At 44.7% G+C, this 26,160-nt stretch overlaps 2 protein-coding genes across 7 annotated transcripts in view; one reads left to right on the forward strand and one right to left on the reverse strand.

The window, feature by feature from the left end:
* The window catches only part of LOC121571491 (claspin), a 35,722-nt gene extending 13,103 nt beyond the window's left edge, over positions 1-22,619 (reverse strand). The window contains exons 1-12 of one of the 2 annotated variants that reach the window (XM_041882979.2): positions 22,369-22,619; positions 21,586-21,706; positions 20,936-21,294; positions 20,691-20,840; positions 20,313-20,454; positions 20,050-20,152; positions 13,060-13,607; positions 12,604-12,780; positions 12,201-12,358; positions 11,745-11,929; positions 6,011-6,063; positions 4,153-4,343 (exon numbers count right to left, since the gene is read on the reverse strand). In XM_041882979.2, coding sequence (XP_041738913.1) covers positions 4,153-4,343; positions 6,011-6,063; positions 11,745-11,929; positions 12,201-12,358; positions 12,604-12,780; positions 13,060-13,607; positions 20,050-20,152; positions 20,313-20,454; positions 20,691-20,840; positions 20,936-21,294; positions 21,586-21,706; positions 22,369-22,395 — 2,214 coding nt within the window. In that variant the 5' untranslated portion in view covers positions 22,396-22,619. The remainder of the gene's footprint in view (positions 1-4,152; positions 4,344-6,010; positions 6,064-11,744; positions 11,930-12,200; positions 12,359-12,603; positions 12,781-13,059; positions 13,608-20,049; positions 20,153-20,312; positions 20,455-20,690; positions 20,841-20,935; positions 21,295-21,585; positions 21,707-22,368) is intronic. The other variant, XM_041882978.2, reaches the window with a different exon arrangement.
* A 1,794-nt stretch (positions 22,620-24,413) lies between these two features.
* LOC121571490 (protein argonaute-4-like) overlaps positions 24,414-26,160 on the forward strand; it is a 50,047-nt gene continuing 48,300 nt past the window's right edge. For all 5 annotated transcript variants that reach the window (XR_006661296.1, XM_045221773.1, XM_045221774.1 and 2 more), the window contains exon 1: positions 24,414-24,592. Coding sequence is in view for 4 of the 5 variants with exons in the window: in XM_045221773.1 (XP_045077708.1) it covers positions 24,574-24,592 (19 nt within the window). In the remaining variant the exon portion in view is untranslated. The remainder of the gene's footprint in view (positions 24,593-26,160) is intronic.

The raw sequence follows: 26,160 nt of genomic DNA on the forward strand, positions 1-26,160 counted from the left end.
GTCTCTCGTTGAGTTTCTTACTGAACGCATCAGCCTTGGTTTTAGCAGAGTTTAGCTTCTGTTGAGCAGCTTTCAGTTCCTTCTCTCTCTCTGCCTCCGCATTCTTCATCTTGTTCTCCAACACCTTGTACTTCTCCTCTGCCTTCTTCTGGACCTCCTTACTACTGCGCAGGGTCTCCTCACACTCCTCGATGGTCCTGCGCAGCCTCTCCAGCTCCTCCTGTTGCTTAGGGAAGGAGCTCTGTTGGAGTTTAGCCTGGAGGATATCTAACTCTTCTGTCTTCATGTCTAACTGTTGCTTTAACAAACGATACCTCTCAGCGGTCCCCTTCAGACCAGACAGTTCTTTGTCCAGATTCTGTAGCTCCGTCTCTGTGTCGGTCTGGGCACCTGCCATCCCTATCAGAGCCCGGGCGGGAGTGAGTAATTCGGAGGATTGCACCGGAGCCTTCCCAGCATGAGTCTTGCCTCTCCGTTTCCGAGGTACTCGGGTTATCCTCTCCTGAGACTCTCTCCAGAGTGGGTAAAAGGCTGGGCAGTCTCGTCCAATTAGGACAGGGACGGGGAGGGAATCAACCACCCCCCGCCGTCGTGTGTATGGTTCCCCGTGTGCTGGTCATTGTAAGTTCAGTAATGGGGTATTCTCTGGTGTCCCCATGGACACAGGAAACTGGGAGGACTTTCCCCGGGGTCAGACACGTTGGGCCCACCAAATCCTTACGCACCAGGGTGGCCCGGCTACCAGAATCCAGTAAGGCCTCCACATCATGGTGATTCACAGTTACCGGGCAGGTGGGGGGTCGATCTGGGCCGCCATCTACGACTCCCAAGAGCGAGGCAAAACGGTGTGTGGGTGCTGAGCTGGAGGACTCCGCAGTGGGCATAGGTTCATCGGCTGGTTTCCCACACTGCCAGGAGATATGTCCCATCTCCCCACACCGGTAACACTGTCGAGTTTCCCCCTCCTGGTGTACTCTTCTTGGACCCGCCTGGTTTCTGGCTCCCCCTGGAGCCGGGATAAGTCCTGACGTGGCTGGGTTCGAGACCTTGGGGTCCTTTGGACGGGTTCTTCCCATTTGTGGTGGGGCCGCACTCCTGGGGTCTTTTCGGGAAGCATTCAGCATCTCCGCTGTGGCCTGGTACTTTTCCACAGCTTCCACGGTCAGATCAGCCGTGGTCAAGGCCTGTTGACTGATGACCCGTTTTGCCTCATAAGGCAGGGCGCGTAGGTAACGATCCACCACAACGGCCTCCACCACCGCCGCTGCTGTATTCCTCTGCGGATCCAGCCATTTCCTTGCGATTCGGACAAGTTCATGCATCTGCGCCCGAGGAGGTTGGTCTGGTTGGAAGGTCCAGCTGTGAAAGCGCTGGGCCATACCAAACTTTGTGAGTCCATATCTGCTGAGGATCTCAGACTTCAGGGCATCATAGTCAGTAACCTGGTCAGGGCCCAGGTCCCGGACAGCATTCAGCGATTCCCCGGTTAGAAAGGGGGCTAACAGACCAACCCACTGTTGCTTGGGCCAGGCTTCCCTAGTGGCCGTGGCCTCAAATGCATGCAGGTATGCCTCAATGTCATCGGTAGCTCCCATCTTAGATATAAAGTCACTTGCCTTTATTGGGCGGGTATTTTGGACCACCCTCTGTCTCTGCAACTGCAATTCCTCTGCCTTCAGAAGGTTGGCTTTCTTTTGCTCCTCCAAGAGAGCCACGTTTGCTTGCATCTGGGCTTGCTGGCCAGCAACAAGGGCTTTCAATATGTCCTCCATTTCAGTCGGCGGGGAGCCTACGGCCAACTTGGAAAACTGGGTGATCAAACCTTCGGTATCCTCCTCTGACATGCACTATTAACGCTTGAGCGTGCCTGTATTCTCCACCATCTGTGACGTCACGAGAGGCTATACAGCTTTCAGCGGGATTGCTCAAGTAGTGCAAGGAGACAAGGTTCAAACAAAACAAGGATTTTATTATAGGTCTTGGGAAATTAACGAAAATATAACAAAATTCTGTTCTCTTGTGGCTCTTTAAGGGTTAACAGTTCAGGGATGTCTCTTCCACATCCAAAATCATAATTCTCACTCGCTCAGATAACTTTTCCCCAGCCTTACTGTAGTCCACGTTGCAGCTAATGGCCAACCCAGCAAAAAAGTCCTTCCAAATGTCTCTCACGTATTTCCACAGGTGCATATATCCAAAGGTGAGTATTTCCCAAAGGTAAGTCTCTCCAAATCCTTATATTCCTCATGGAAGTGGACGTGCAGCACTCTTGTCCTCCAGAGAGCCCAGGTTGGAGACTGTGTCTCTTCACCCCAAACCTTCAGCTCATCAGCTCCTCATTTGTTTCAGCTGCGTGGGAAGATTGGCCATAGAGGGGTGGAGTTCCCGACCATACCAGCAGATGGAGCCATAGCTGTCTGGGTTTGCAGCCACCTCAGGGGGATGTAACGTCCCTCCAGGACACAGCCTCTCGTGACATCACAACATATATACTGGGGTCTGTGTGGTTATGACTGGCTCTCTCCTGACACTTTTATACGGTCATACAGTGGTACGGAAAACACGGGCCCTTGTCATACAACCCTCCTCTCCTCCCTTTCTGCATCCTTTGACTCTCTATGTCCCCTATCCTCCCGGCCGGCTCGGTCCTCCCCTCCTGCTCCGTGGCTTGACGACTCATTGCGAGCTCACAGAACAGTGCTCCGGGCAGCCGAGCGGAAATGGAGGAAAACTAGACTCCCTGCGGACCTGGCATCTTTTCACTCCCTCCTCTCTACATTTTCTTCATCTGTTTCTGCTGCAAAAGCCACTTTCTACCACTAAATTCCAAGCATCTGCCTCTAACCCTAGGAAGCTCTTTGCCACCTTCTCCTCCCTGCTGAATCCTCCTCCCCCTCCCTCCTCCCTCTCTGTGGATGACTTCGTCAACCATTTTGAAAAGGTTGACGACATCCGATCCTCGTTTGTTAAGTCAAATGACACTGCTGGTCCTGCTCACACTGCCCTACCCTATGCTTTGACTTCTTTCTCCCCTCTCTCTCCAGATGAATACTTGCGACTTGTGACGGCCGGCCGCCCAACAACCTGCCCGCTTGACCCTATCCCCTCCTCTCTTTTCCAGAACATCTCCGGTGACCTTCTCCCTTACCTCACCTCGCTCATCAACTCATCCTTGACCGCTGGCTATGTCCCTTCCGTCTTCAAGAGAGCAAGAGTTGCACCCCTTCTCAAAAAACCAACACTCGATCCCTCTGATGTCAACAACTACAGACCAGTATCCCTTCTTTCTTTTCTCTCCAAAACTCTTGAGCGTGCCGTCTTTAGCCAACTCTCTTGCTATCTCTCTCAGAATTACCTTCTTGATCCAAACCAGTCAGGTTTCAAGACAGTCATTCAACTGAGACTGCTCTTCTCTGTGTCACGGAGGCTCTCCGCACTGCTAAAGCTAACTCTCTCTCCTCTGCTCTTGTCCTTCTAGACCTGTCTGTTGCCTTTGATACTGTGAACCATCAGATCCTCCTCTCCACCCTCTCCGAGTTGGGCATCTCCGGCGCGGCTCACTCTTGGATTGCGTCCTACCTGACAGGTCGCTCCTACCAAGTGGCGTGGCGAGAATCTGTCTCCGCACCCCGTGCTCTCACCACTGGTGTCCCCCAGGGTTCAGTTCTAGGCCCTCTCCTATTCTCGCTATACACCAAGTCACTTGGCTCTGTCATATCCTCACATGGCCTCTCCTATCATTGCTACGCAGACGACACACAACTAATCTTCTCCTTTCCCCCTTCTGATAACCAGGTGGCGAATCGCATCTCTGCATGTCTGGCAGCACAGTTCCCGCTCAACCCAGTCAAAACTGTTCGCTGCTCTGGCACCCCAATGGTGGAACAAGCTCCCTCACGACGCCAGGACAACGGAGTCACTCACCACCTTCCGGAGACACTTGAAACCCCCACCTCTTTAAGGAATACCTGGGATAGGATAAAGTAATCCTTCTACCCCCCCAATTTTTTTTATTAAAAAATAAATATAGAAAGTGGTTATCCCACTGGCTATAAGGTGAATGCACCAATTTGTAAGTCGCTCTGGATAAGAGCGTCTGCTAAATGACGTAAATGTAAAAACATCAACCCTCCTAAACTGTCAGTGTCTTACCTTGGAGGCAGATCCCAGGAAGCTGGGTCTGAAGAAGCAGGGTGAGGGGGAGCGGAAGGTGCTGGCTGACAGGCCTCTGCCTCCTGTGGTGCTGCGGTTGACAGGCTGGTAAGAAGGCAGCATGGAGCCCAGCAGCTCAAAACTACTGTTGTGACTGTTGTCCTTGGCCAGGGACAGAGAATCTTCCTCCTCTGTAGCGAAAAAGACAGAACGTCAATTAAATTTGACCAGTGAAACTTCTATTTTTCATTATCAAAATGGTTTAACCTACACTACCGTTCAAAAGTTTGGGTTCACTTAGAAATGTCATTGTTTTCGAAAGAAGAGCAATTTTTTTGCCCATTAAAATAACAAATTGATCAGAAATACAGTGTAGACATTGTTAATGTTGTAAATGGCTATTGTAGCTGGAAACGGCTGATTTTTTATGGAATATCTACATAGGCGAACAGAGGCCCATTATCAGCAACCATCAGTCCTGTGTTCCAATGGCACGTTGTTTGCTAATCCAAGTTGATCATTTTAAAAGGCTAATTGATCATTAGAAAAACCTTTTGCAATTATGTTAGCACAGCTGAAAACTGTTGTGCTGATTTAAAGAAGCAATAAAACTGGCCTTCTTGAGACTAGTTGAGTATCTGGAGCATCAGCAATTGTGGGTTCGATTACAGGCTCAAAATGGCCAGAAACAAATAACTTTCTTCTGAAACTCGTCAGTCTATTATTGTTATGAGAAATGAAGGCTATTCCATGCGAGAAATTGCCAAGAAACTGAAGATCTCATACAACGCTGTGTACTACTCCCTTCACAGAACAGTGCAAACTGGCTCTAACCAGAATAGAAAGAGGAGTGGGAGGCCCCGGTGCACAACTGCGCAACAGTGAAGCGGCGACTCCGGGATGCTGACCTTCTAGGCAGAGTTGCAAAGAAAAAGCCATATCTCAGACTGGCCAATAAAAATAAAAGATTAAGATGGGCAGTCTGAGATATGGCTTTTTCTTTGCAACTCTGCCTAGAAGGTCAGCATCCCGGAGTCGCCTCTTCACGGTTGACGTCGAGACTGGTGTTTTGCGGTTACTATTTAATGAAGCTGCCAGTTGAGGACCTGTGAGGCGTCTGTTTCTCAAACTAGACACTAATGTATTTGTCCTCTTGCTCAGTTGTGCACCGGGGCCTCCCACTCCTCTTCCTATTCTGGTTAGAGCCAGTTTACGCTGTTCTGTGAAGGGAGTAGTACACAGTGTTGTACGAGATCTTCAGTTTCTTGGCAATTTCTCACAGGGAATAGCCTTCATTTCTCAGAACAAGAATAGACTGACGAGTTTCAGAAGAAAGTTATTTGTTTCTGGCCATTTTGATTCTGTAATCGAACCCACAATTGCTGATGCTCAAATAGTCTCAAGAAGGCCAGTTTTATTGCTTCTTTAAATCAGCACAACAGTTTTCAGCTGTGTTACAAAAGGGTTTTCTAATGATCAATTAGCCTTTTAAAATGATACACTTGGATTAGCAAACACAACGCGCCATTGGAACACAGGACTGATGGTTGCTGATAATGGGCCTCTGTACGCCTATGTAGATATTCCATAAAAAAATCTGCCGTTTCCAGCTACAATAGCAATTCACAACATTAACAATGGCTACACTGTATTTCGGATCAATTTTATGTTATTTTAAATGGAAAAAATAAATGCTTTTCTTTCGAAAACAAGGACATTTCTAAGTGTCCCCAAACTTTGGAACGGTAGTGTACACTGGAAAAAAGGCACCCGATTCCATCAACGATGAGAGTATTTTCTGAAGTAGCATAGTTGTGACAATTTACTTGAAAGTGAAAGATGTTCGGTCTCTACTCACCCATCTTTGTGTAACCGTCTTGACCACCAGGCTCTGTCCTCTTTACACCATCTCTGTAAGAGAGACTAAATGTCAACAACTTGGGACAGATAACAGACACTATCTTATTGAGCATATACACCTTACACCAGTGTTACATTGCCACTTTTTTTTTTTTTCACATGTAGTTTAGTCTTATTCATTTTGACTAAAATATAAGTCTTCGTCACATTTGTCATTTTAATAATGATTTAGTGTAGTTATTAGTCTATTATTGCTTCATTAACCTATAGTAAACATAAATCACGACTTCCATGTGCGTAAACATGCATAGCCTTGTCCTACCAAGATATTTTTCTGCATAACATCCTATTCTCTCCCAACAGCAGAAATATGACAAACATAAGAATATCATAATCTGGCACGGAGAGAGCGAAAGAGCAGCACAAATATCCAGAAGGTGCCGCAAATTGCCATTGTTATCAACGTTCCACAGCCACACATTGGTGTCCAAAGGTAGAACGGGAGCTAATGACTGTTTCGCCCAGTGAAACAAAACCTTGAGTACGAATCGAGTCCCAAGTCCTAGTCACGAGTCCCTATGGCTGAAGTCCGAGTCCCAGTGCTCAAGTCTGAGTCGATGGGTTCACATAAACTCTAAATAAAGTTATTTACCCAGTCAGATATAGTGAAGTGGCAAGAGGAATTTAGTCAATAAATTGAATTGTCAATAAATTGTTAATTTCATCTAAAATAATTGTTTAAATTAAAATCATATGAATCGTCCAAAAAGGTAAATAAACTTTGTATGGCCTTATTCGCAAATGCCTTACTTTTTTGGGGGGACATGACGAAAACATGAATACATGCTAATAATAGCAAAACAATTAACTAGAGGGTACCATATATATATATATATATATATATGTTTTGAATTGGCTACCAAGTTATTAGCTTGTTCTCTATCATATTCTATAGGCTAGGCCTCCAACGGTCTCGCTGTCCTTGAGCACACTCGTCTCGCACACATGCAGGTGATGCGCACAAATACAGTCGTGGTCAAAAGTTGAGAATTACACACATATTAATTTTCAAAGTCTGCTGCCTCAGTTTTTATGATGGCAATTTGCATATACTCCAGAATGTTATGAAGAGTGATCAGATGAATTGCAAAGTCCCTCTTTGCCATGAAAATGAACTTAATCCCCAAAAAACATTTCCACTGCATTTCAGCCCTGCCACAAAAGGACCAGCTGACATGTCAGTGATTCTCTTGTTATCACAGGTGAGAGTGTTGACGAGGACAAGGCTGGAGATCACTCTGTCATGCTGATTGAGTTAGAATAATATACTGGAAGCTTTAAAAGGAGGGTGGTGCTTGAAATCATTGTTCTTCCTCTGATAACCATGGTTACCTGCAAGGAAACACGTGCCGTCATCATTGCTTTGCACAAAAAGGGCTTCACAGACATGGATATTGCTGCTAGTAAGATTGCACCTAAATCAACCATTTATCGGATCATTAAGAACTTCAAGGAGAGAGGTTCAACTGTTGTGAGGAAGGCGTCAGGGCGCCCAAGAAAGTCCAGCAACCGCCAGGACCGTCTCCTAAAGTTGATTCAGCTGCGGGATCGGGGCACCACCAGTGCAGAGCTTGCTCAGAAATGGCAGCAGGCAGGTGTGAGTGCATCTGCACGCACAGTGAGGCGAAGACTTTGAGGATGGCCTGGTGTCAAGAAGGGCAGCAAAGAAGCCACTTCTCTTCAGGAAAAACATCAGGGACAGACTGATATTCTGCAAAAGGTACAGGGATTGGACTGCTGAGGACTGGGGTAAAGTCATTTTCTCTGATGAATCCCCTTTCTGATTGTTTGGGACATCCGGAAAAAAACTTGTACGGAGAAGACAAGGTGAGCGCTACCATCAGTCCTGTGTCATGCCAACAGTAAAGCATCCTGAGACCATTCATGTGTGGGGTTGCTTCTCAGCCAAGGGAGTGGGCTCACTCACAATTTTGCCTAAGAACACACCCATGAATAAAGAATGGTAGCAACACATCCTCCGAGAGCAACCTCCCAACCATCCAGGAACAGTTTGGTGACGAACAATGCCTTTTCCAGCATGATGGAGCGCCTTGCCATAAGGCAAAAGTGATAACTAAGTTGCTCGGGGAACAAAACATCGACATTTTGGGTCAATGGCCAGGAAACTCCCCAGACCTTAATCCCATTGAGAACTTGTGGTCAATCCTCAAGAGGCGGGTGGACAAACAAAAACCCACAAATTCGGACAAACTCCAAGCATTGATTATGCAAGAATGGGCTGCCATCAGTCAGGATGTGGCCCAGAAGTTGATTGACAGCATGCCAGGGCGGATTGCAGAGGTTTTGAAAAAGAAGGGTCAACACTGCAAATATTGACTCTTTGCATAAACTAAATGTAATTGTCAATAAAAGCCTTTGACACTTACGGAATGCTTGTATTTATACTTCAGTATACCATAGTAACATCTGACAAAAATATCTAAAAACACTGAATCAGCAAACTTAGTGAAGACCAATACTTGTGTCATTCTCCAAACTTTTGACCACGACTGTAGAAACGCTAAAGCACGGGTGTCAAACTCATTCCATGGAGGGCCTAGTGTCTGCAGATATTTGGTTTTTCCTTTTAATTAAATACTAGACAACCAGGTGTGGGGAGTTCCTTACTAATTAGTGACATTAATTCATCAATTAAAGTACAAGGGAGGAGCGAAAACCTGCAGATACTCACTCGGCCCTCAGTGGAGTTAAACACCTGTGTGCTAAAGTGGCATTCCGATCAGGGTTGATGTGTTGGTTTTTATTTGACTGATAAAATATTTAAAAACTGTGCCTAAATAAATTACATTTACAGAAATTAATTTCCATGACTTTTCAGATTTGATCTTTCTCCAAAACTTTTCCAGGCCTGGAAAATAACATTTTAGAATTCCATGACTTTTCCAGGATTTTCATGACAGTACGAACCCCAATACTCCATGGAGAGAAAAGCATAGCTAGAATGTTGTTTTACTATTAAACTCAATGCTGCAATTGTTTTTAATTTCATAAAGCAGTTTATTTTTACTTTATTTTTGTACTTTTGCACCTTTTTCGTGATATCCAATTGGTAGTTAGTCTTGTCCCATCGCTGCAACTCCCGTACAGACTAGGGAGAGGGGAAGGTCGAGAGCCATGCTTCCTCCAAAACACGACCCTGCTAAGCCGCACTGCTTCTTGACACACTACTCACTTAACCCGGAAGCCAGCCGCACCAACGCATCGGAGGAAACACCGTACAACTGCCGACCTAAGTCAGCATGCAGGCGCCTGGCCCACCACAAGGAGTCGCTAGAGCGCGATGGGACAAGGACATCGCGGCCGGCCTAACCCTCCGCTAACCCGGACAACGCTGGGCCAATTGTACGCCGCCTCATGGGTCTCCCGGTCACGGCCGGTTGTGACACAGCCTGGGATCGAACCTAGGTCTGTAGTGACGCTTCAAGCACTGCGATGCAGTGCCTTAGACCACTGTGCCACTCGGGTGGCAGGTTGTGTTTCTTAACCAGGCAAAGGGTAGCAAACTAGAAGGCTGGTGGTGACTGGTTAGCAAGAAAGTCGTCTGCAAAATGTGTAGAATCGGAGGTGGAGCTGGAGCCCGTCTGCCCATGCTCATCGCTTGCTTCCCTGCAGCTCACCAGCTGATGTAGGCTGTGTGTGCCAGGTGTGGCATGTCCTTCCCAATGCTGAACAGAACTGTGCATCTGTGCTGCTAATGGAGTTGTTTGACAAATTAGTCACATTTTTGAGGACGAAATTAACACTGGCTTACACACATTTTAAATACATTATTTGAATCCACTAATCACATTACAGTGGAGAATGATTGAAACATTTCAAAAGGACAGATATCTGGACATTTATGGATACAGATAGCACCCTGTTCTCCACACAAGGCTGCCCAAGACCGCTGACACGGAGCAGTACCTCGCAAGGGTCATGACTTGCGCTCATGGGTTGAGGATCAAACATTCCTGCTAGGCAAAGTTCTGAACACCCCCTTCCTGGGGGCCAGTTTTATGACTTAACAGCCAGTCATAAATAGTTTGCAGAAATGACTCCTTTTGGTCTCTAGTATGGGAAGAAAGAATTTCCCTGTGAGACAAAGGAAGTCCTCCCGCCAAGACTCCAACATCCAAAAGTGGATAATGAAACAATATTCCTACTTAAAAGAATGTGGGAAATGGTCAGTGGGGATCTAAAGAATAATCATGTCATATTGTTTATTATTTTGTGATGTCATTAAGGATGGTATCAAGTAATAACTAACTCGGAAAGTGTACATATTCTATTTATTAAGTTTACATCTAAATGTAGTATAAAATATATGATTAAATATGAGAGTATTTTAGTGAAGATTGGAATGTGATTTTAGTCTTCTAATGAGATAGTTTATATGAAAAACTATGCACAGTGACTAGCCACGCCCCGAGTGACATCAGAGATCGTGTAAACATGATGGAACACACCTTTTACCCCGAGTGCATAAAAAGCCTTGAAAAACAAAATCAACCTTTAGACCAGCAGACTAAACGTGAGCGTGAGCTAAACGTTGCAAATGGTTGAAACTCTACAGACCAATAAGCGTGAGCTAAACGTTACAAAATGGTTTAAAACTACAACTCCATTACCAAAGGAAGACCAGCAGACATGAAGCATGAGCCAAACGTTGCAAATGGTTGAATTTCTACAAGACCAGATTGACCAGAAAACGTGAGATGTTAGTCCACACGTTTGAAATTAAGAAACTCTGAAACTCTCAACCTCTACATGAGGTGAAGAAGAAGACAATGCACTAGACCTTATCATTTCAGTCCGCAGCTGGCATGTATAGTCGTCTACAGAACTTTCACTAAAGACACGAAGGGGGAAGGACAATCCCTTTCAGACAACCACTGGTATATCTGAAGTATCCATTCTAACCAGCACTACAATCAGAAACTCTACCAAGGACATTGGTTTGCCCACCAGAGATACCAGAGTCCTACATCATCAACTCAACTTTCGAGGACAGCTACACGTAAATACATGTTGCATTTCTAATTCGAATTAGCGTTTTTAGGGTGCATAGGTATTATGATTACTGTGAGCATAGTCTCCAAAGTAACCACGATAGTTTGAATCTCTGTCTCTCCCTTCCACTCTGACCCTCCTTCTACCCAAGCAGTCATGCGATTGTTACTCCAGTCCACTAGGGACCTGTTTTCATTGTATTACGTTAGTAATCAATAACCTGTGTGTTTGTATTGTGTTATCATTTAGTTAGTAAATAAATAATTAAGCCAATTTGTGTATTGCTGATTCATCAATAAGGTTAGGGTTCTTGCAGGTTCAAGGATTATGCGACGTTCAGAATGATACTGATATGCGGTAATTATTTGATAAGTGACTGTTATCGATATATAACATATCTTCTAAGAGTTTAATTCGGGAGATGGTAACTCGTTAAACAACTTCTTCCGTGGTGCCCCAAATTCCCAATGAGTTAACTGTTACATGATTAATTTAAATAGAGTGACAATTAAACATAGTTAGGTGATTCAATAAATAACAGTCATACATTAAAAGTAAGTAATGTCACTAGATACTTTGCCTTTGTCTTCCACAGGCCTGCAATCTAAAGGCCAAGTACTGTCAGCCTATGTAAATATCAGCACCACACACACGCATACCCGGTGCGCGAGCAGGAGCTGTTGGCAAACAGCATGAGTGTTCCATCTGTGTTGAGCAGGTCTGGTGGGGGAGAGGGACCTTTTAACCTTAACGGGGAGGGGCTCCTCACACTGCTCTGGGCCACGCTGCCCTCATCTTCATCATCTTCCTCACCATCACCACCCCCCAGTAGCTCATCTATGCCCTGTGGAGTGACAAACAGATTTTGACAAACTCTGAACCACACCTACTTCATGTTTCCCTTAACATTACTTGGACAACACATTCCCTCTCCTGGTCCATTACCCCTAGTCTAATTTATCACTTAAAGGTTTGGTCTTGAATATTTTGGTTCTTCTTCGAGCACCACCATGAAAAGTATACGGAAAACTCACTGACTGACACAATCAAAGATTCAAAAAGACACAGGTGCGGTGGATGGGGGTAGACTATCAAAGCAGACGATCCACTCTTACCTCTTCCCCCTCGGAATCCGTCATTTCCTCTTCCTCCTCTTCCTCGCCACAGTCCTCGTTGTCTAGGCGATAGAGGGCGGCCTTCCGTTCTCTATCCTCCCGTCTCTTTACGGCCATGGCCTGCTGCAGACGGGACTTCAGGTTGGTCAGCTTCTCACCTGAGGACAGAGGGAACACAGGACTGGTTAGGAAATATTAATGTAGCCAGTAGACAGAGAAATGAAGACGTTTGGAAATATGTGTCGTGGTAGATTTCAGGAACCTGGCTTGCTATGTATCATACAGGACGCAGTGCAGTTACCTCTTTAGAGTGTGTGTGGAGGTTTAGAGAGAACGTGAGTGTGTGAGAGATGGTGTTTGTACCAGGCCTGGTGTGATGTACGGTACTGTACTATGTCCATACCAGGAGCGGTGTGTGCAGCCTCCTCCTCCCCCTCTTTGATGGTGGTGGTGACAAAGTCTTGGTGGAGCTCCTCGCCGCTGTCTTTCCGGATGACGCTGAGCTGCACGGTGCGTTCCCCTCTTGGCCGGGCCACGGGCTGGACGTGACGTAGATACCGCTCCTTCAGCGCCTCCACGCCTAAGGGGGAAACAAACGGGTTAACTACAGATGATACATTACAACCAACTTGACTGGGTTACTTCAACCCATTTCATTCAAGCTCACCCATTTTGCCACTATACAGTGTGCTAGAGCAGTGGCTTGAGTTGTGTCCCACCAAAATAATTTTGTGCACCACATAAAATTCACAAAAGCATGCATCTAAACAATGTTTTGAACCCTAACCCACCATTTTGGAAATATTGTGCTAGAGAGCTCTGACATTACAGAGCTGAATACATTTTGTTGTGCTCTCACCTGGGTTAACCTGAAGGGGCTCCAGATCGAAGGACCCATCGTCAGCACACAGTTTAGAAACAGGTGGGGGCTCCACCCCCAACTCCCTCAGTCTGGCCAGCCTGTCCTTCTTGGGTTTGGTGACTGGTTGTGCTACGGGCTCCACACTAGCTGGAGCAGGTAGGGGCTGAGCGACATACCCATCCCCTGCTTTCACCTCCATCTCCTGGGCTTGGGAGTCCGAGGCCTCTGCCTGGTTCTGCTCTAGAGGTTCAGCCTCCATAGACTCTGGTGGTGGAATTTCAGCACCATCCAACCCTGAAATATTGGCCCCCTGCATAATGGCGGCCAGTTCAGGTAGTGGGGATTCATCGTCGTCGGGCTCCGGGGTTGGAGAGGTCTCACCTGCCCTGCTGTGGTTCTTCTGGTGTGTGGAGGTGGCCGTTGGCTGGGGGAGAGCCTGGGTCTGGGTGGAGGTTGGGTCCAGGGAGGCTGGGGACTGTTGGGGCTCCTCGGGTTGAGGTGGTGCTGGGGTTGCCTCCTTTATCAAGTCCTGATACTTGGCAGACCTTTGAACAGGTGGAAAAACAGTTTTTTATCCTTAAAGGAGCAATCTGCTGTTCAAACAATAACACCACTGTTTTGGTTAAAAGTTGAGGGATGGGGCTGGAGAAATGCAACAACTCAAATTCAAATACAGAGCTATGGATGCAAGGACTATTAGGACTGGGAATTGCCAGGGACCTCACGATAGGATATTATCACAATACTTAGGTGCCGATAAGATATGTATTGCGATTCTATATGTATTGAGATATGATACTGCGATATTATTGCGATTCAATGATCCAAACATATTGCTCACTACATGTCTGCTGCAGAGAGACAAGAGAGCGCATGAGAAAATGAGTTTCAGTCATGGAAATAAAAGTGCTGAAAACATGTTGGCTAACTATTTAAAAAGAAGATCAAGAACAAGCTATTGGATGAAAAATACAGGCATTTTGGTGCAACCTAGCAAAATAAAACAAAACATAAATATCTTTACAAATCGACACTTGCAGTCAAAGTATCGATACAATATCAACCGAAATAATATTTCAATATATAACTGTATCAATATCCCCCCTTACAACCACCTATATCAACATTATAATTTTAACCATGTTTTGAGGCTATACAGTTTGTTTACAATTAAATTGTTTACAAACAAAGGAGTTACACTATTTGGGGTTCTGATAGGGTATGACAGTTGAACTATGCTCATGAGGCATTTATATGTTCTATTCTTAAAGAATCAATGGGTATATACAGTACCAGTCAAAAGTTGACACACCTACTACTACATTGTAGAATAATAGTGAAGACATCAAAACTATGAAATAACACATATGGAATCATGTAGTAACCAAAAAAGTGTTAAACAAATCAAAATATATTTTATATTTGAGATTCTTCAAATAGCCACCCTTTGCCTTGATGACAGCTTTGCACAATCTTGGCATTCTCTCAACCAGCTTCATGAGGTAGTCACCTGGAATGCATCGGCAGGATAGAATGGCTGACTGGCGGTCTGTGTATATTTGTAAACAACAGCTGGTGCACAAAATCAAATACTAAGGAAGTCTCAAGGTTTTGCTCGCCTGAGGTAGAGTATCGTATGATAAGCTGTAGACCACACTATTTACCAAGAGAGTTTTCATCGATATTTTTCATAGCTGTCTATTTACCACCACAAACCAATGCTGGCATTAAGATTGCACTGAATGAGCTGTATAAGGACATAAGTCAACAGGAAAACGCTCATCCAGAGGCAGCGCTCCTAGTGGCCGGGGACTTTAATGCAGGGAAACTTAAATCCGTTCTACCTAATTTCTACCAGCATGTTAAATGTGCAACCAGAGGAAAAAAAACTCCCTCGCCCTCCATTTGGCAAATCTGACCATAACTCTATCCTCCTGATTCCTGCTTATAAGCAAAAACTAAAGCAGGAAGTACCAGTGACTCGGTTAATAAAAAAAAGTGGTCAGATGATGCAGATGCTAAGATACAGGACTGTTTTGCTAGCACAGATTGGAACATGTTCCGGGATTTTTCAGATAGCATTGAGGAGTACACCACATCAGTCACTGGCTTCATCAATAAGTGCATTGATGACATCGTCCCCACAGTGACCGTACGTACATACCCCAACCAGAAGCCATGGATTACAGGAAACATCCGCACTGAGCTAAAGGGTAGAGCTGCCGCTTTCAAGGAGCGGGACTCAAACCCGGATGCTTATAAGAAATCCCGCTATGCCCTCCGACGACCCATCAAACAGGCAAAGAGTCAATACAGGACTAAGATTGAATCATACTACACCGGCTCTGACACTCGTCGGATGTGGCAGGGCTTGAAAACTATTACAGACTACAAAGGGAAGCACAGCCGCGAGCTGCCCAGTGACACAAGGGTTCCAGACAAGCTAAACCACTTCTATGCTCGCTTCGAGGCAAGCAACACTGAAGCATGCATGAGAGCACCAGCTGTTCCGGATGACTATGTGATCACGCTCTCCGTAGCCGATGTGAGTAAGACTTTTAAGCAGGTCAACATTCACAAGGCCGCAGGGCCAGACCGATTACCAGGACGTGTACTCCGAGCATGTGCTGACCAACTGGCAAGTGTCTTCACCGACATTTTCAACATGACCCTGACTGAGTCTGTAATACCAACATGTTTCAAGCAGACCACCATAGTCCCCGTGCCCAAGGACACTAAGATAACCTGCCTAAATGACTACCGACCCGTAGCACTGACGTCTGTAGCCATGAAGTGCTTTGAAAGGCTGGTCATGGCTCACATCAACACCATTATCCCAGAAACCCTAGAGCCACTCCAATTTGCATACCGCCCCAACAGATCCACAGATGATGCAATCTCTATTGCACTCCACACTGCCCTTTCCCACCTGGACAAGAGGAACACCTACGTGAGAATGCTATTAATTGACTACAGCTCAGCGTTCAACACCATAGTGCCCTCAAAGCTTATCACTAAGCTAAGGATCCTGGGACTAAACACCTCCCCCTGCAACTGGATCATGGACTGCCTGACGGGCCGCCCCCAGGTGGTAAGGGTAGGTAACAACACATCTGCCACACTGATCCTCAACACGGGGGCCCCTCAGGGGTGCGTGCTCAGTCCCCTCCTGTACTCCCTGTTCACCCATGACTGCATGGCCAGGCACAACTCCAACACCATCATTAAGTTTGCCGACGACACAACAGTGGTAGGCCTGATCACCGACAACGATGAGACAGCCTATAGGGAGGAGGTCAGAGACCTGGCCGTGTGGTGCCAGGATAACACCCTCTCCCTCAACGTGACCAAGACAAAGGAGATGATTGTGGACTACAGGAAAAAAAAGAGGACTGAGCACGCCCCGATTCTCATCGACGGGGCTGTAGTGGAACAGGTTGAGAGCTTCAAGTACCTTGGAGTCCACATCACCAACGAACTATCATGGTCCAAACACACCAAGACAGTCGTGAAGAGGGCACGACAAAGCCTATTCCCCCTCAGGAGACTGAAAATATTTGACATGGGTCCTCAGATCCTCAAAAAAATTCTACAGCTGCACCATCGAGAGCATCCCGACTGGTTTCATCACCGCCTGGTATGGCAACTGCTTGGCCTCCGAAGGCAAGGCACTACAGAGGGTAGTGCGTACGGCCCAGTACATAACTGGGGCCAAGCTTCCTGCCATCCAGGACCTCTATACCAGGCGGTGTCAGAGGAAGGCCCTCAAAATTGTCAAAGACTCCAGCCACCCTAGTCATAGACTGTTCTCTCTGCTACCGCACAGCAAGCGGTACCGGAGTGCCAAGTCTAGGTCCAAAAGACTTCTCAACAGCTTCTACCCCTAAGCCATAAGACTCCTGAACAGCTAATCATGGCTACCCGGACTATTTGCACTGCCCCCCCACCCCATCTTTTTACGCTGCTGCTACTCTGTTAATTATTTATGCATAGTCACTTTAACTCTACCCACATGTACATATTACTTCAACTACCTCAACTAGCCGGTGCCCCCGCACATTGACTTTGCACCGGTACCCCCCTGTGTGTGTGTGTGTGTGTGATATATATATATATATATATATACACACACACACACACACACACACACTACTAAAAAAAATAAAGGGAACACTTAAACAACACAATGTAACTCCAAGTCAATCCCACTTCTGTGAAATCAAACTGTCCATTTAGGAAGCAACACTGATTGACAATAAATTTAACATGCTGTTGTGCAAATGGAATAGACAACAGGTGGAAATTATAGGCATTTAGCAATACACCCCCAATAAAGGTCTGGTTTTGCAGGTGGTGACCACAGACCAGCCACTTCCGGGCTGATGTTTTGGTCACTTTTGAATGCTGGCGGTGCCTTCACTCTAGTGGTAGCATGAGACAGAGTCTACAACCCACACAAGTGGCTCAGGTAGTGCCTGCAAAATGACCTCCAGCAGGCCACAAATGTGCATGTGTCTGCTCAAACGGTCAGAAACAGACTCCATGAGGGTGGTATGAGGGCCCGATGTCCACAGGTGGGGGTTGTGCTTACAGCCCAACACCGTGCAGGACGTTTGGCATTTGCCAGAGAACACCAAGATTGGCAAATTCGCCACTGGCGCCCTGTGCTCTTCACAGATGAAAGCAGGTTCACACTGAGCACATGACAGACGTGACAGAGTCTGGAGACGCCGTGGAGAACGTTCTGCTGCCTGCAACATCCTCCAGCATGACCGGTTTGGCGGTGGGTCAGTCATGGTGTGGGGTGGCATTTCTTTGGGGGCCGCACAGCCCTCCATGTGCTCGCCAGAGGTAGCCTGACTGCCATTAGGTACCGAGATGAGATCCTCAGACCCCTTATGAGACCATATGCTGGTGCGGTTGGCCCTGGGTTCCTCCTAATGCAAGACAATGCTAGACCTCATGTGGCTGGAGTGTGTCAGCAGTTCCTGCAAGAGGAAGGCATTGATGCTATGGACTGGCCCGCCCGTTCCCCAGACCTGAATCCAATTGAGCACATCATGTCTCGCTCCATCCACCAACGCCACGTTGCACCACAGACTGTCCAGGAGTTGGTGGATGCTTTAGTCCAGGTCTGGGAGGAGATCCCTCAGGAGACCATCCGCCACCTCATCAGGAGCATGCCCAGGCGTTGTAGGGAGGTCATACAGGCACGTGGAGGCCACACACACACACACTACTGAGCCTCTGACTTGTTTTAAGCACATTACATCAAAGTTGGATCAGCCTGTAGTGTGGTTTTCCACTTTAATTTTGAGGGTGACTCCAAATCCACACCTCCATGGGTTGATAAATTTGATTTCCATTGATAATTTTTGTGTGATTTTGTTGTCAGCACATTCAACTATGTAAAGAAAAAAATATTTAATAAGATTATTTCATTCATTCAGATCTAGGATGTGTTATTTTAGTGTTCCCTTTATTTTTTTGAGCAGTGTATATAGCCTCCCTACTGTTATTTTACTTCTGGTCTTTTTTTCCTCAACACTTTGTTGTTTTATTTTACTTTTTTATTAAAAATAAATGCACTGTTGGTTAAGGGTTGTAAGTAAACATTTCACTAATGTCTGCACCTGTTGTATACGGCGCATGTGGCCAATAAAATTTGATTTGATTTCAATTAACAGGTGTGCCTTGTTAAAAGTTCATTTGTGGAATCTCTTTCCTTCTTAATGCGTTTGAGCCAATCAGTTGTGTTGTGACAAGGTAGGGGTGGTATACAGAAGATCGCCCTATTTGGTAAAAGACCAACACCATATTATGGCAAGAACAGCTCAAATAAGCAAAGAGAAACAACAGTCCATCATTACTTTAAGATATGAAGGTCAGTCAATCCGGAAAATTTCAAGAACTTTGAACTTTTCTTCAAGTGCAGTCGCAAAAAACATTAAGCGCCATGATAAAACTGGCTCTCATGAGGACCACCACAAGAAAGGAAGACCCAGAAAGATCTCTGCCCATCTTAATCTTTATTTTTATTGGCCAGTCTGAGATATGGCTTTTTCTTTGCAACTCTGCCTAGAAGGTCAGCATCCCGGAGTCGCCTCTTCACGGTTGACGTTGAGACTGGTGTTTTGCGGGTACTATTTAATGAAGCTGCCAGTTGAGGACCTGTGAGGAGTCTGTTTCTCAAACTAGACACTAATGTATTTGTCCTCTTGCTCAGTTGTGCACCGGGGCCTCCCACTCCTCTTCCTATTCTGGTTAGAGCCAGTTTACGCTGTTCTGTGAAGGGAGTAGTACACAGTGTTGTACGAGATCTTCAGTTTCTTGGCAATTTCTCACATGGAATAGCCTTCATTTCTCAGAACAAGAATAGACTGACGAGTTTCAGAAGAAAGTTATTTGTTTCTGGCCATTTTGATCCTGTAATCGAACCGACAATTGCTGATGCTCCAGATACTCAACTAGTCTCAAGAAGGCCAGTTTTATTGCTTCTTTAAATCAGCACAACAGTTTTCAGCTGTGCTAACATGTTTGCAAAGGGGTTTTATAATGATCAACTAGCCTTTTAAAATGATAAACTTGGATTAGCAAACACAACGTGCCATTGGAACACAGGACTGATGATTGCTGATAATGTTCCTTTGCACGCCTATGTATATATTCCATTTTTTTTAATTCAGCCGTTTCCTGCTACAATAGCCATCTACAACATTAACAATGTCTACACTGTATTTCAATTTTATGTTATTTTAATGGACAAAAAAATATGGACATTTCTATGTGACCCCAAACTTTTGAACGGTAGTGTGTGTATATATATATATATATATATCATTAATTTAAAAGTCCAAGAATGGATGTAGCAATCGCAGATTGCCGCTTTAAATGCGTCGGAAAAAAACAGATGAGCATAGTAGAGTAATTGCAGAGACAAAACCAGTATAAGTAAATACAAATCCAGGTAGAAAAATCTCTACTTACTTCAGTAGTGCCATAGCAGAACCTTCAGGTCGGGCTCTCCTCTTGAAGAACTGGTCGATGCTCTTAGGCTCAGGCATGTGATAGGGCAGCCCGCATGTGGATTCTGCAAAGGAATTAAGAACATGTTACAAGAGACACTGGGTTGGAAAATAGAAGCCACAAAGGACACAAGTCTGTAGCAAGTCATGTAGAGACAAAACATAGTGGAACATGGGCAATACACTACATCGACACACCATTGTAAAATGAACATAAAAACTGACCTCGGACCAGCCTCTGGGTCTCACTGTGCAGCTGCTTCATGGCCTCCTTGCTGGCTCGAGCTGCCTTCCTTTCCTGGGGACGCTGTTTCGGTCCAGTCACTTCATCTCCCTCCTCATCATCATCATCATCAAATAAAGGCTCCTGAGGGAAAGATACAGAGCATAGTTCTGACACACAGAATACAGTGCATTGTCTACCTGCATAGCACACAAACCACTACGACTTAATATTCAGAGACAAAGCTAAGTAAGATTAGCCATAAACTCCTCAAACCACTTCACATTCAAAAAGTTATCCTAGGGGATTTCTTTTGGGCATATGTTTGCTTTTTAGTGACCTCACACCTCCAGATACGACTTTTAAAATGTTGCTCTTACTTTGTGCTTCTTGGCTTTCTGCTTTACTGCTGCTCTGATGGCGTCCAGAGACTCTTCCTCTTCATCATCATCATCCAGACCAGCATCATACAGGTCATTGTCACCAAGGAGACAGCCGCTGTCATTCAGAGTATGGGGCAAAGGGGTATCCTACAAAACAGAGAGTGATGGAGAAAACAAGTCTAATTTGTCTCAAAACTAATTTTACACGGTCACTTATTTTTCTGTCGCTCAACCTCGCTCACCTCAGGTCTCTCTTTCTTCTTCAGTCGCTCCACAGCCTTGCTGCGCTTCTCTTTCTTCTCTTGGTGTCGCTGGCTCTTCTCCCTCTTCTTCCCTTCCTTCTTCTGTTTCACATCCTTTTTTACCAGCTCTTCCTCCTCCGGCGCGCTCTCGTCACTGTCGATAGGGGCTATTCGTGATATCTTCTTGCTCTTTAGTTTAGCCTTTTTTACCTCTTCCTCAGCAGTCTCCATCTCATCTCCGCTGGATGCTGATAGGACCAGAGCTTCTGCCATCTCATGCACCTCCTCCTCGCAGTCACTGTCTCTCAAGGCCTTCCGACAACGGGACCGCCGGTTTACTGTGATGTCATCATCCGAATCTGGGAAAAATATTACAAGCAATCTTAATGACTAATGCGGGAAAGGTGGTATTCTGTTTGCATCACAATGCAAACTATTTCCTATTAATTAAGTAGGTTAGTTTGCATTGGTGGTTGAATTGTCAAGTACTGTAGTTTGCATTGATGGTTGAATAATCTAAAGTCAAAGACTAGACGATTCATTGTTTCTCATCACAGAGCAAATGTCCCAGAGCTGTCTATTTACATTAACAGGGGACTCTGGTCAGGCTGTCAGTTTAGGTACCGATCACCTTTGTTGTGACACTGTACCTTGCAGGTCGACAGTATTGGTAATCATCTCAGAAGCCATCTGCATCTCCTCCACTGGTGAGCCCATTCCACTGTCTGAATCACTCTCGGCTACTGGGACCTCGGAAGGGAGCTCCACTGCCTGAATAGGGGGGGAAAAACAATGACAAATTCACCTCATGTCGATGTTGTTAGAAGGAACCATGCCAGTCTTTTTCCTACAAAGTAAAAAAGCAATGAAAGTAAAAAAATATGATTACAAATGTAGGTGAATCAACTTGCATAAATGTCATGCCTGTTTCTGTTTAATGTTGGGTCGCCAAATGGCTGTTGTGGCGCCTTCTCTCTCAGCTGCCACAAAGAGCAAACGGTTACGGCAGTTTGCCAGCCGGACATTCAACAGTGGCTAATGTTACACCTAGCCTAGGAAACTGTCTAGAAGAGTTTACATTTAACACCGGCATGTTCATTGCTCACAGTCAGTGATAGTGTTACCCTGTGCAAATGTCTAACAAACAAATCCTTCAAACTTAGACAAATTGAACTAACCAAAGCCGGAAGATGAGCCAGTTAACAGCTAACGTTAACAGTAGCTAGTTAATCCAACTCAATCAGCAACAAGCCAGGTAGTTAGCGAGCTAGCTTGTGAGCTAGCTTGTTAGCGAACTAACTAGCATGGCATGGGGTTATGGCGGACGTTAGCGAAACGTTAAACTAACTAAACAATGTATTGGTATGTAGTTTGCTAGTTAATATAGTTAACTAACTTTAGGTACTTGTCAATTTGAAAATATAAATTCTTACCTGTTGTTGATGGACCACAAGACTCATCTTGACTTTATCCGCCTTTTATGTGTACCTTCATTAAAACCGGGAAACCAAGACTTCCGTACCGTGCTCAATTATTTCCAACCATAAGGCACGAATATCGGTGTAAAATGTTGTATGGCTAATGTTATTAAATGGTGTTATTGATCTGCATTTAGCTAGCTACCTTTCTCTCCCTCCCGCTTGTTCTAGTTCTGAATTAATCATTTTTTATCTTTCGCGCGCTGACAACGATAGTATATCCTTACATCTGTCAGTCATTGTCGTTGTGCTTTTCTATTGGATGATACTCAAAATTGATGTCCACCATCACCCAATTGTTGGATGGTGGGTATGGCAATGACAGAGGGAAAGCATTTGATTGGTAAATCTATGTGAGACAGCTGACCAGATATGTCCACCCACTCCACTACAAAAACAGGGCAAGCCAGTTTATGAAGTGTTTTCTTTTCTAACACGGACGATAGCTAGGTTTCCATCCAATTGGCGAAAGATTTTCATGCGAATATTCTAGAATCCGCATAAAGAAAATATGCGAATTTTCCCACCAGTGGTGTGTTTCCACCACATTTTCTTATTGCAGATAAAAATCAGTGCCTGATGATGTAGTGCACACAAAATGTACTTTTTCGCTTAAGTTTTCATGTACTATATAAACATCTAAAGTTCAATATGTTTCCATCGCATTTTCAACTCTACCGATAGATTTGTCACAAACATTATTGTGTTAATTAGTAAATGTGCCTATTCTGGTCATGATGAGATTATTATTGCTCCAGAGTGGTGCAGTGGTCTAAAGCACTGCATATCAGTGCTAGAGGCGTCATTACAGACCCTATTTCAATTCAAAGCTGTATCACAATCTGTCGGTGATTGGGAGGGCTGCCCAGCGTCTTCCGGGTTTGGCCGGGGTAGGCCGTCATTGTAAATTAGAATTTGTTCTTAACTGACTTGCCTAGTTAAATAAAGGTTAAATACATTTTTGAAAAAAATCATGGTTAATTATTATTTGTCAAACGGCAGGCAAGCGTCGAACATCATGTCACCAGAATAAGGCCCTAGATATTTATTGGAAAGCAGCATCAACCTCATCAATGTTCACTTTCACCACCTTCTTAAATTAATAATAATTTAGTTAATCTGTAGCCTAATAAACTGCATGGTTTCCCGAGTCGTAGTGGGAGGACCACACACCAGTATGAAAATGTATGCACTCACTAACTGTAAGTCGCACTGGATAAGAGCGTCTGCTAAATGACAAAAAAAAAATATATATATATAATATCGCGTGACTCCAAATTTACTTCGATATGATGGTTATTATATAAATATCTGCACATTTCACCGTTTTTTCACGCATAATTAATTTTACCGACACAAAAAGATCCCACAATGTCGAACGAACAAATGATCTGTGGACATTTATAAAATTGAACCGAAACGTTCTGTTTCCATCACATCACAGCTGTCATGATTTCTTAAAATAAGGTATAACTTTACTCGCATAAAAACGGTGAAAATGAAACGTGGTTAATTGTGACAATTCACATTTTGTTTTCAATGCAATGTCGAGGAAATATTGTCAGCTGAGTTGGCAAGAGTAAGAGGAATCAAAATAACAATTATTGTTTAACTGAGTAAGGTAAACAAGAGTTTGGGGAAATGTAGCAAGATTATCTGGAGATAGGGGATGACATTATCATTTATAGTCTAATGACATAATGTATGCACTCACTAGCTGTAAGTCGCTCTGGATAAGAGCGTCTGCTAAATGACTAAAATGTAATGTAAATGTAATACAAGTAAAATACAGCTACTAGGTAAGTACGTGTACTATGATGTAGTAGCCTATTGTATGAACGAGTCACATTTACAGTAAAAGGTATGAGTAGTGTACTAACCATAAGCGCACATGGGTGGTGCTCTTTTGCTACTGCTGTCATTCACTCTGCGCAAGCGCATAATTAATTTATAGCACCTCCTCGCGCATGCGCATTTCCAAATCCACAGGATATGCGTTAAATCACTCAGAAGACAACGCATCCACAACACCTCTGGACATCTACGCATTATATTCCCTTTCTTAAATTAGCCCCCATCAGCTTCGCGATACCGCCCCCAATTTCAGTGTCGGTACGGAGCCGCCAGGCCGGGACAGAGACGGAGAGAGAGCCCTCGGCCATGGAAGTGCTCGAACCCGGTAAGAGGATGATATGAGAAGCCCGTATCGGGGGAGTGTGTACGCCTATTCATTGCGCAACTAGGAACCGTGGTTGTAGCTAGGCCTCGACGACAGAGAAAAACAAACGAGCATATCAGGCCCAACGTGTGTAGCATATTAATACAACGGAGTTAAGGTTCTGTCCGTGACTTCTACAGCCTGATAAGCACATGTTATGTAAGACAAAACGAGGGATCTTGTTTTTGTTTATCTCGGCTGCTGGTTTTATATCTGAAGCCCGCTGCTCGAGACGAGGGCAGGACGGCATTGTGTGTGTGTGTGTGTGTGTGTGTGTGTGTGTGGGGGGGGATTTAACCAAGACCTTCCTTCGGTGTCGTGTGTTTACGATGTCTGTTGTTATCTAGCCTATCGTTTCATCATCAAACACGCTATTTATTCAGCTTCATGATACGTTTAAAATGATTCCAGTTGAAATAGGTATGCCCTCAAGCCCGTATAACATTAGAAATGTTTTAAGTTAAGCCTAGTAACTAAATAATTGTACAATCGACAGTAATTATTGCCCGGACTGTCCTCCTTTCTACCTTATCGAAAGCAACGAGAAACGGTAGCTAACGTTACAATACTGTCATAATGTCTTTGTTCACGCTGAAATATTTAAATATTATCGACTGTTTGCTGGCAATAATTAATTTAAGTGTGTTTATATGCTTTCAAGTATTTCTGTCAGTACTCAGCGGTTTGCGCGCCACCGTCGCCTGCCCGTGCCTGGGAGTAAATTAACATGCACTCATGCATGGTATGGAGCCTGCCTTTTGAGTAGATCGCGTACTACTATTTATCGATCGAATTTGCAAGCCGTCTCCATACCCCATCACCATAGTTGTGTTCAGGATATCACACACGAGATGCCTTAATGCTGCACTGCCAATTGACAGTTTATCGATGAATCTTTCACACCTGGTATACAACTAACTTGTATGCAGTTGGTGAGAATTCCTGTCTTTATTATAAGGGATAACAAGTTATCACCTCTTTGTCGCCTGATATAGAAACAATTGTCACCAGCAATGCAGCACTCATGCCATCAGTTTACTACCACATGCCTATCAATTCTTAATTTCCTGTCACCCTTTAGAAGTCAATTACACCTTGTCTGGATAACAGACCTACTCATTCACCCAATATGATTTAACGATTGCCATGCTAAGGTAAAATGTAACTTTAGGCAGTAGCAGTGCGTGGGTAAAATCACTGTGGAAGCCAAGCCAATTTAAAAAAAGCCATATTACAACCTATGTTGTGATAATTGCGTTTTTGCTCTATAACCCATTAGTTCATACGCCACCGTGATATACAATACGGCCGAGATAACAAAGGCAGTCACACAGTGGCAGAATAAATTCAACTACACATACGTTTGTTTCATCACAAAACCGGAGAGCAACATCTGTCCAGTGATGTCCACAAAGAAAATATTGCATGTAACAAGTCGTCCGGGTTTGGCCGGGGTAGGCCGTCGTTGTAAATAATAATTTGTTCTTAACTGACTTGCCTAGTAAAATAAAAATAAATAAAGTTACGTG

Source organism: Coregonus clupeaformis, chromosome 8 (assembly GCF_020615455.1).
Source record: "Coregonus clupeaformis isolate EN_2021a chromosome 8, ASM2061545v1, whole genome shotgun sequence".
NCBI lineage: Eukaryota > Metazoa > Chordata > Actinopteri > Salmoniformes > Salmonidae > Coregonus > Coregonus clupeaformis.